The sequence below is a fragment of the Olea europaea genome, unplaced genomic scaffold (genome assembly GCF_002742605.1).
Source record: "Olea europaea var. sylvestris unplaced genomic scaffold, O_europaea_v1 scaffold111, whole genome shotgun sequence".
In the NCBI taxonomy this organism is placed as follows: Eukaryota; Viridiplantae; Streptophyta; class Magnoliopsida; order Lamiales; family Oleaceae; genus Olea; species Olea europaea.
In genome coordinates, this window is record NW_019228469.1 from 701,295 (window position 1) to 711,966 (window position 10,672).

A 10,672-nucleotide genomic window follows, 5' to 3' on the forward strand; every position below is an offset into this window, starting at 1 on the left:
TTTCTAAAATCGTCCCAAAAAATTGCAGCAAAAGTCCTTAAATTTTTTAAAAAAAATGGCACCAGGCCAAAACCCGCACCTAGACAGCCCAAATGCACACTCCGACTCAAGCCGCGCGTACGGATTCCTCTTTTGCCCTTTTGCAATTCAATCCTCAAGAAACATGCTAGGTCCCCACAACTTTGATTTTCTTTATTTTTATCCTTGAATTTTGTATATTCTTTCAATTACGCCTTCCATAAATTGCATCCAGGGTCCTTCAATTTGGATACTTGTGCACTTTAATCCTCATTTTCATGATTTTGTATGTATTTGGTCCCTTTTTCTCTTCCTTTCTCCCTTTTCTGCTACAATTGGTGGTATTTCACCTATAAAAGTAAATATTACCCGATTGTGAATAAAATTTCATTCATTTAATTAATAAGCTTGAATTAAATGCCCAATAAATGTGTAAAAACACATTTATTATGAACTGTTACTGGAAAAATATAATTTCCTATTTATACAATTACATTTTTTTATATGAAAAACTTGTCGCGTGTAAAATAATTTTGTTACATATTCAGATTTAATTCTTTTAGTTAACGCATCTTCAACCTCGATCATTATTAAAATTAACTTTAAATAACTTAGTTATACATTTTTTTCGTTAAAAACTTCATATATCTTCACTTATATATCAAGTGAAAGGGTTCATGATGCAATAAAAAAGTCTCAAATCTCTGCTTCCATTGAGGATGTGTTCGGGTTCCTTTTATTATTATTATTACTATTTTTTTTTTGGGATTAAAAATGAGTTTTATAATAGTCATTTGGGGGGGGGATGTTTGATTAAAAAGTTTAAAAAAAAGTTAAATTTATGGGAAAAATATTTTATTATGATAAAATATGATTGAAAATGAATTTTAAAAAATGAATAATTTTTAGATAATAGGAACAAACATAGGTGTATTATTTTTAGGAGTTGAGATTTGCTATCCAAATTTTCTTGTCCAATTTGCTGTGCACTCAACCAATTATTGACACATCATTTTGCTGTCTGTTGCGAGAGACAGTATTTAACATTATTAAATAGTTGTTAAAGTGAAAATTTTTAATTTATGGCATGTTAATTTAAAATGATGTAGAGTTTGACAATCGATCTCGACTCTAATTTTAAAACATCTTCAATAGTGGTGTAAAATTGGGTATAAATTAATATATCCAAAATCACTTTTGCTTCCTTATATACATTTCGGTAGATTTAAATTTAAATATTGCTTCAATTGAAAGATCTAAATTCAAGTTTTGTCTTTTATGAATGTACAAAAATTGTAAATTTACATATATATATATATTTGCCAAAAAAATACAATTTATATTTTCTTTACATCTCTCCATTGAAGAAATCTCCATTCATTTTAAAGATTTAAACATTAATTTTAATTTTTTTACATCACAATTGAAAATTCTTTTAGGGCATAAAAGACTTTAATGTTGCATTTAGTTGGCGCAAGCAACATAGTTTTTGACCGTTATGTCTCATCAACAAGTAATATGTAAAAAATAACATTATAATACTAAGCAAGAGTAACAATTAATTGTATTACGAATGGCATATCAAATTTTAACTATACGGTACTTAAAAATGAAAAAAAAAATTAATCTTTTTGAAAACCTTACTTCAAATGCACAATTTTATACATTAATTTTATCATGAAATAGTGAATAAATTTGAGAATAGTAGCAATCACGAGATTACAAGTGGAAGATCAGAATATATCATTTTACACTATATGTGACTAAAGAAACTCAAAATACATTTTTCGTAGAAAAATCTTACTTTGAGCATATTTGATTTAGATTTTTTGATAAAAATGATTATTTATTTATTTATTTGAAGAATGTATAGTCAAAAGTATAAAAAATTATGGATTCACGTGTAAATTTACTTTATTGAAAAAAATGTTTAGTTCAAAACAAATTTGAGGGAAAAAAATGAGTTTCGAATATTCTCTATCAAATAGGGATTTCAATGCACAAAATTTAGACATTGTTTTTATGAAATAATTGATAAATTTTTGAATTTGTAAATAATAACAAGCAAGAGTAAAAAATAAATTGTGAGGAAGATAATAAATGTTACTAAAGAAATTTAAAATACGTATTTCTGGAAATCATAATAAAATGCACAATAGACCTTATTTAATAATTGTGAATAAACTTTTAATTTGTGAATAATAGAAAAAAATAAAAAAATAAACATTAAATCATTTTGCGAATCTCTCAAGTATTTGGATAGACGTACTTTTTGGGTATATCAATTAGCATCGTCAATTTCACCATCAATCCAACTTCGCTCTGCTGATCAAACCCTAACTTCAAGCTCCTCGCCTGAACGGTACGCAAATCACTAGCAAAGAGCTGCTCCACAGAACATGGCTGTTGAACTTTGATGACGACTTTCAGGTATTTATAGCTTTCATAATTCTCTGTTTTCGTTTTTTTTTTTTTTTTTTTTTTTTTTATTTTTTTTTTTTTTTTTTTTTTTTTTTTTTTTTTTTGGCAATGTGAATTTTCATTTATATAAGTATATATTTTCTGATTGTCAACATGGATATGTATATCTTTATGATACGTTCAAGGTTTATGGGATATTGTGTGTTAACTGTTGGTTAACTTTCTTTATTGTGCAGATACTTTTTCATTTTGTATGTTATTGTTATGGGTTGGAATCTGAAGTATATGGTGAAAAAATGGTAATTTTGTAGCGCAATTGGCAAGAGTTCTTCTGGAATTGTGAACAGCTGACTGGATAATGGAGAGTCTAGGAATAATGATAGGGACAAAAGGCGTAATCAAGAAGCATGAATTTGTAAGAATTATCATTCAATGTTTATATTCCTTAGGCTATGAGAAGTCTGCTGCTTGTTTAGAAACTGAGTCCAACATTTCATGCAAATCACGGGAATTTGAGTCCCTCGAATCACATGTTCTCAGTGCAAGTTGGGATGATTGCATTGAGACTCTTAATAGAATCAATGGCATGAATGATGAAACTAGAGCTTCTGCATTATTCCTTGTTCTTGAGCAGTTCTTGTTTGAATGTTTGAATTGTGGGGACAATTCTTTGGCTTTGGAAATATTACAGAAACGGATTGCTTGTTTGAAGGTGGATAAAGAAAAGATTCACAAGTGTGCATTTGAGATGCTTTTTCTGAAGCAACGTGGAAGGGGTAGTGTTGACTGCAATGTGATTCATGAGTTGAGAAAAGGATTGGTCGTGAAACTGGAAAAAGTTTTGCCTCCACCCATTTCATTGCCTGATCGCAGGCTGGAGCATTTGGTTGAAACGGCTGTCAGTGCTCAGATTGATAATTGTATTTACCATTGTTCTGACATGGAATCCCTGTATGAAGACCACCATTGTGATCGAGATCAGTTTCCTACTGAGACCATTCAGGTTGACTAATATCCCTCTCTGACTTTTATTGGCTGCAACTGAAAGATTATGTCTTTAAGCTTTTAATATTCTAGTCTGGAAATTTATCCACTACCTTAAAGAATGCCTAAATTAATTTTTGTAACTTCCATCCATTGGCTGCTAACTAATCATACACAGTGGGTCAATTTTCATAAATTTCTTTGTAAATGTTAAATATGCATAAAACAAATGTGAGAAGGAATAAATCATATGTTTGGCTAGTCAAGCATGAGCTAGTACATCATTGCAAGTTTTCAGAAACAAAACTGAGTGGAATTGTTACTTTCGAAAAATGTTGCTGAAAGTCCAAGGAAGATCCGTTTTCCCATTTATTTCATCAAATACACAGAAGGCAAGTATGTTACACAGTTCGACATGAATGGATGTATATTTTGAATTGTTAGTTTCCATGTTCTGCAAGTTAGAAATGGATCAACTTGCAAAGAATAGAGTGTCCGACTATATTAATTGACAGTCCAATAAGTGAAACATAAGTTTGGCATGATTGAGAAAGAGTAAATCTTATTTGATAGTTTACGCTCAGATGATTGAAAACGGCTTTTATACAGTTGCAAATTCTCAATTCTTTGGCCTGCCAAAGTGCCGCCGTGAAGCTCCCGAATTGTGCTATATAATATGCAATTCTTTAATGTGGAGTTTGTGTTAAAAACCATTTTGTCTTGAGCCTTAACAAGTAGCAGAGAAAATTATTTTGTTTTATTGTTTTTTACAATCGGTAGCAGAGTCAAATTTTGTAGTCCTTTTGTTTAACTTTTTATTAGTTCCTCTTTAGTATGGAACCCACTGATACCCATAAAGCTTTCTACAACAAAAGCCAAGGAACAATGTGGTGTGTTTTTATTGGTCAATGCCTTGGGAAAATTCCCATAAGTTTTTATGAAGAATCTTACTGTATAGAGTATGGGAATGTATAGAAATATGTTGGGATGATAAATTCATGGGGCTAGAGTTTCTAATAATTGCTTTTTAAGGTGACTAGCTGAGAATGGCACATTGAGATGTTTATATAAGAAATGAAATATGAGTGTTAGGATATGGAAATAACTAGGTTTGTAATACTGACGGATTTTGAGAGAGAGTTCAACTCTTGTAAGAAATTATTTGTTTAAAAGAGTTATGAGACAAATTATTATTATTATGAAAATGTCTACAATTCACAGTTGCTTGATTGATTGAGCGACATAGCTCTTGCATTTATATTGAACTACTTTAAATAGTTTGTTTTTATTGCTTTCCTTTTCTCTTTCGAGTTATTATTTCTCTAGCTAATATAGGATTAGTGATTAATCCATTACATGTAAAACATTAGCCTTTATTCGTCACAATTATTTGTTGGTTTGAAGCATCTTCTTTTGTAAATCTTTATATCCTGAAGGGAAACTGAACACAGAAAATCCACATCTATTGTAGATACCATGAGGTTATTTCTTTTACCGTATAATTATTGACTATGTATGCTGCTTTTCGTGTCTGTATGGCAGACTTTAACGAATCATATGAATGAAGTGTGGTTCGTCCAGTTCTCTAACTATGGGCAGTATTTGGCCTCATCATCAAGTGATTGCACGGCCATCATATGGAACGTATGTTTTGAGAACCCTCCTCCAAATGTTCATTTGAAGTATATAAATAAGTTGTTATTAATACCTGGTCTTCTGATTTTGATTATTGATTTTTCTATATCAATAAGATGCTGTAGCTTTAAAATTTTTGCCTCTAAGATTGATTTTTTTTTTTTTTTGAGGTGATCAACTACAGGACATGAAATGGTTTAACTATTTATTAACACTTAAATTTCATAATTGATTGCTCTCGCTATGTCTCGTGTGTGTTTTCCTTTGAATAATATATATATATTCATTAGATTGAAGAGTGGGTGAAAGGTGATACATTGAGGCTATGTTTGAGCCCCATTTTTTTTGAATGCTTTGTAATAGTGATTTTTTTGAAGAATGTGTGATTAAAAAATGAGTAAAAGTTTTGGGTTTTATGTGCAAAAATATTTTATTGGGAGAATGTGGATGAAAATGAGTTGGGGGAAAATGAATTTTTAGAAACTGAGGCTATACTTGTATCCCTTTCTTTAATTTGAGCTGCTCTCCACATTTTCCATTTATTGTACAATTTTTTTTAATGTCTCTCTTTATGTATCCTTTTGTCAATATCCACTACATGGAAATATTTGCACTTCAAAAATTTTCAAATCTTATCATTTCCTGAGCCAAAAAATAAAAAATAAAATAAAAATAAAAAATAAAAAAAATTCTTATCATGTCTTCCTAGTTTCCTAAATACCTGCATGCCAATAGGTAGTAACATTCAAGCATGAAGAGATTGGCAATGAATGGCACGAGATGATGGATGCCTCTCTATAATATCTTGAATTTGTTCCTTTTTCATTAATGTTTAAATCAATTTTGATTTAATCTCGGGATAAATGGTAATACATTGAATCTACATCACAATTTGGAGTTTATGTACCAATAAGACAGTTGATTGGTGCTTGATTAAAGATCACAACTAGTACCACTTAATGAAATGCAGTAGTAGTACATACATGTGATTTGCTTGAGTTGACAACTGTCACTTGTTTCTATGATTTGGAGTCAAAATATTCATAATGTTATATAATATATCATCTGCAAAATTGCTAATTCATCTGTAACCACAATTATATAGTCTACCCATGATTGAATTTCATTGGTTCTGCTGTCTATGTTTGTATCCTACATTGTTCCTACCCAATTAGTATTGGTTGATAATGATATTGGTTGGTAATGAAATTTTATCAGCTCAATTTCAATTGTAAAATGTGTTTGATTAATTTTAGTTGAATCAGCTGCAGATTTTTGATAACTTCTTGTTCATTTTTGTAAGTATGGTTTCACTTTGAAGAGAATTTCTAAGTACTTGCAAGGTTGACAAATAGTTTCCACAATCAATCCATTTTTATTGTTATATTATATTACATTCAAAATAATGAAATAGTGGCACCAATTAAGTTTATAAAGAGCATTAAACTTGCTACGAGTTTCTCCACACCCCTCGAAGAGAATATATCTCTGAAACTATGTGCATGTGCCCTCCTTGTATGGGAAACATGTTTTTTGCATTCATTTATTTGGTAGTTCATGTTTTATAAGCTGAAACGGACATCAATGGGTAGAATCCCAAATGGTCTCTGCTTGAGTTAGATTCAAATTGGTCAGAATGATATTCAGCTTAAGCAACTTCGATATGCAATTTCCTTCAACCACCAAATTTTTCGCGATTCTCAATTTTTTAGTTGAAGCCACTATAATATAAATCATGCGACAAGACACGACGAAAAAGTTCTCTAAAAGGTAACTAATAGTTGATTATATCATTAGCCCTTGGTTCTCGGCAAATAAGTTATTCTCTTTCTAACCAATTAGTTAATGTTTTAGATCATGGTTGTCATTTCAAGAATTGCTGTTAGTTTTCAGCTTTACTGTTTATAGATATAGCTCTATGTTCTGTGTTCATTTTCCAGCATTTAAAAATGCTGATTTCGAGGATGAGATTGTGGAAGCTAGTTTCCTAGCTTCCTGGGCAACAGAACCTATCTTTTTGGGATGGTTGATTGATTTGACACTGGGTTACTAGACTTCTCAATTTGACAGAATTATACATATTTTACATCACATGTTTGATAATTCCATATATGATTTTGCTGTATTTCCTTTCACCGCTTCCATGAAAAAAGGAACTAGATTTCAACTTGCTTCCCAAACATGGTTTTCCACGTAATTCTTTTCTATATTAGAAATGTAGATGACTAAATACATTTCTAGGAACTATCTGGAAAGTTTTTGAAGTACCAGGCTACCAAGGAAACTTTCGCAGTGTATGGAGTTTGAGTTTCTAGTTATTCCTAGCTCTTATGGAATACTTAAATCTAGGTCATAGACTTTACATAATATAAAATAGTTTTCAATCATGTAACTTCTACTAAAAATCAGGTTTTGTTTCCTACATAGAAAAATTGTAAGGATGCTTAAAAAATCATGCAAACTGGTTATGGTTATTGAAATTTTTGCTTGCTTTACATGCTGTGATACCCAGAATTTAGGGAACTAACTATTATTCCCTATTTTCACACTTCTTTTCCCTTGTTCAGGAAGTTAAAACCTTCTTAAGCATGTTTCCTGGTGAAGTTGGACACTTAATCTCTTAGTGGCTTGAGTGACTCCAACAGTCAACTCAGGTGAGGACTACCTGTTAAGTTCCAAGATTCGGAGTAATATTATATGGAAACATTTTCTATAAAAAGTTTGTTTGTGCTGTTATTGTCTTTATGCAAGGAGAACCCTGTTTATCATTCAAATTTACATATTATTTTTAGTATTTTGACAATATGTAATAATTGGATACTCTGACAAGTATATACCTGCCTCTCTAATGAACCTATAAATCAAATGCGTCTTAGGCAATTTATATGACCTGTCAAAAATAGTAGTCTACATTGCTGTGCGCTTTAATGATTTTTTAATTACGAATTGGTGCAAGTTAATTAATTTCTTTGCATTACATATAAACTCTTCATATTTACAACGCGTATACCTATTATGTTGGGTGTGTGAATTTCATATGTTTGATCTCAGTGTGTATGTACTGTATTCTAAATGCAACTTAATTGAATTTTCTGGTTTTCGACATGCCTTGGTTTCTGAGTGCAATTAAAATCATTTTATTTTCAGGTCCAGGAAGATAACAAAGTATCATTGAAGCACATATTACGTAGCCACCAAAACCCTGTTTCCTTCGTAGCATGGAGTCCCAATGACACTATGTTGCTAACTTGTGGAAATATTGAAGTCCTTAAACTCTGGGATGTGGAAACTGGCACATGTAAACATACATTCGGCAATGATGGTTTCATTGTCAACTCATGTGCTTGGTTCCCCGATTCTAAGCGTATTGTCTGTGGCAGCTCAGTTCCCAAAAATGGCATTTATATGTGGGACTGTGACGGTAATGAGATCAAGGCGTGGAAAGGAGTGCGGATGCCCAAGGTATTGGATATCGCTGTGACAGCAGATGGAGAAAGACTCATCAGCATACTTTCTGACAAAGAAATAAGAATATTAAATGTGGCAACAAATGCTGAGCGTGTTATTTCTGAGAACCACTCGATCACATCCCTTTCAACATCGAGGGATAGTAAATTCCTAATTGTCAACCTTAACAGCCAAGAGATTCATGTCTGGGATATTTCTGGAAATGGGTCAGAACCATTTCAGTACAGGGGCCACAAGCAACAGAAATATGTGATACGGTCTTGCTTTGGTGGCTTTAACAGCCTGTTTATCGCCAGTGGAAGTGAAGATTCCAAGGTATGCTCTTCCTCTGCTGTGTTTCTCCATGCCTTCTGTATTTTCAAATGAATAAAGATGAATAAAAAAGAATCTGTGCATTTTTGCAGGTATACATATGGAATCGACGATATTCCTCTCCAATTGAGGTGTTGTCGGGGCACTTGAACACGGTAAACTGTGTTAGCTGGAACCCTAGAAAGCCTCAGATGTTAGCTTCAGCAAGTGATGATCAAACAATTCGTATATGGGGACCTAGTAGTATGTTCCATTAGGACAGCAATGTATATAACAGCTCTAGTACCTTACCTGCATTATTTCATTTGTAATTTCTCTGTAAGTAAGCAGGCTGCTTATGATTTGTCATTAAAATTTTGGCGCGAATCTGGGCTGTAAATTGTTTTTCCAGACCTCATTTCAATCTATTATTATTATTATAGTCTCGCATATTTTTGGCTTATGTTTCTTTTCTTGATCGAATCATTTAATTAAAGTGTAGTGATGAAACATGTTGACGAATTAATTACATTGCTAATTTGTGAAGAAAATTATATATAGCAAGATAATGTTTATGAATAAATTTATGTATTGAATGTAAAACTAATGTTGGTAATTCATAGATAATAGCAATATATAAATTGTTCATCGTTTTGTAAGAGGATATCCGATACTAGTACGGACTGTGAGAAGAAAGTGTCAATCATCAAAATTGACATTTTAAAATTAGAAATAAAAAATTCTCCAATGCTACCTAAATTTGACTTCATCTAGCTGACGTGAGAAGAAAAATTGAAATTGTGAAGAGGACTGTCTAAATGTAAGAGACTATAGATAGTGGATCGACAAAATCTAAATTTTCTCTTTCTTTGTATCTCTTTCCCCCCTCATCTTTATTAATTTTTTTCTGAGTTTATTCATTGGATGAGATTCAAGTTGTCGACATAATCAATTAAAGGTTAAAAAACTTGAGCATTTATTTAATAGAAATCTTTCTATTTCTAATTGTGATCACAAACACATAGAAACAAGAGTTTGACATCGGGATGCTCTAGTTTTCTTTCGTATTCAGTAACAAAATCAAATCATATCCTTTACTAATACTATATTGTGTTTATATTTGATGTCACAAAATATAGAAATCCTTCATGCATTGCAAACAAACCATTTTCCTTAAGGAGGAGAGGAGACCTGTAGATGTATCAATTTGGCTGATTATGGACTGACTAGGCCAAAAAATTAGGACACTTATGTTAGAGAAGATTGTCCTCTTGACAATAGAAAAAAGAAGAATAATAATCGAGAAAGTGCCCTAAACTTTGATTTGTCATCACATCATGTGACGATTGTTGGGTCTTGATACCCAATGAATCCTGGGATATGATGAAAACGTAGGAATATAACTTCACAAGCCTCGGTCAATGGTGAATTAATTACCAAGCAAGTCCAAAGGCTCAATCCGACCATTATATATTATCTTATAGATGACTTTGAATCTTGGCAAATTTAACCTCATGATTGGTCCAACTAAAGCTTAACCTAACTTATATATGTTGTCTTTTACCCTAGCCGAGAGTATATGATTTGTGTGAAAAAGAAGAAAAACGTGACTTCTTCTTCCTGCACATGTCGGCTGCCATATTGAGAAGAAAAAAGGGTGACTTCCCTTCGTATTTTGGTCTCTTCCATTGTTTTTTCCCATATTTTTGTGGCCTACAAATCATCACCGTTATCTTGTCTTTTGTGGGTGAGATTGAAAAGAAACCAAGGTGAATATATTAGTTGCGAGTTGAAGTCGTTTGGGTTGGTTATTTGGTGAATAAACGTAACGTAAAATTGAGCCGAAAATCACCTA

At 31.8% G+C, this 10,672-nt stretch overlaps 1 protein-coding gene across 3 annotated transcripts; it reads left to right on the forward strand.

Moving 5' to 3' along the window:
• The first annotated feature begins 2,266 nt into the window (after positions 1-2,266).
• On the forward strand, positions 2,267-9,267 carry LOC111373301 (WD repeat-containing protein WDS homolog). 3 transcript variants are annotated; one of them, XM_022995810.1, is made up of 6 exons: positions 2,268-2,448; positions 2,676-2,854; positions 3,152-3,442; positions 4,966-5,067; positions 8,206-8,841; positions 8,931-9,267. In XM_022995810.1, the coding sequence occupies exons 2-6, from the start codon at positions 2,798-2,800 to the stop codon at positions 9,093-9,095; spliced, it is 1,251 nt and encodes a 416-aa protein (XP_022851578.1). In that variant the 5' UTR covers positions 2,268-2,448; positions 2,676-2,797; the 3' UTR covers positions 9,096-9,267. The 3 variants fall into 3 exon arrangements, with proteins under 3 accessions (XP_022851576.1, XP_022851577.1, XP_022851578.1); XM_022995808.1 differs by having other exon boundaries at positions 2,267-2,448; positions 2,676-3,442; XM_022995809.1 differs by having other exon boundaries at positions 2,267-2,448; positions 2,751-3,442.
• The last annotated feature ends 1,405 nt before the right edge of the window (positions 9,268-10,672 follow it).

Coding starts and splice junctions, on each gene's coding strand:
- LOC111373301 (XM_022995808.1), top strand. CDS start 2,798: ATGGAGAGTCTAGGAATAATGATAGGGACAAAAGGCGTAATCAAGAAG. Junction 5,068..8,205: donor GCACGGCCATCATATGGAAC/GTATGTTTTGAG, acceptor TTTTATTTTCAG/GTCCAGGAAGATAACAAAGT. Junction 8,842..8,930: donor GTGGAAGTGAAGATTCCAAG/GTATGCTCTTCC, acceptor GCATTTTTGCAG/GTATACATATGGAATCGACG.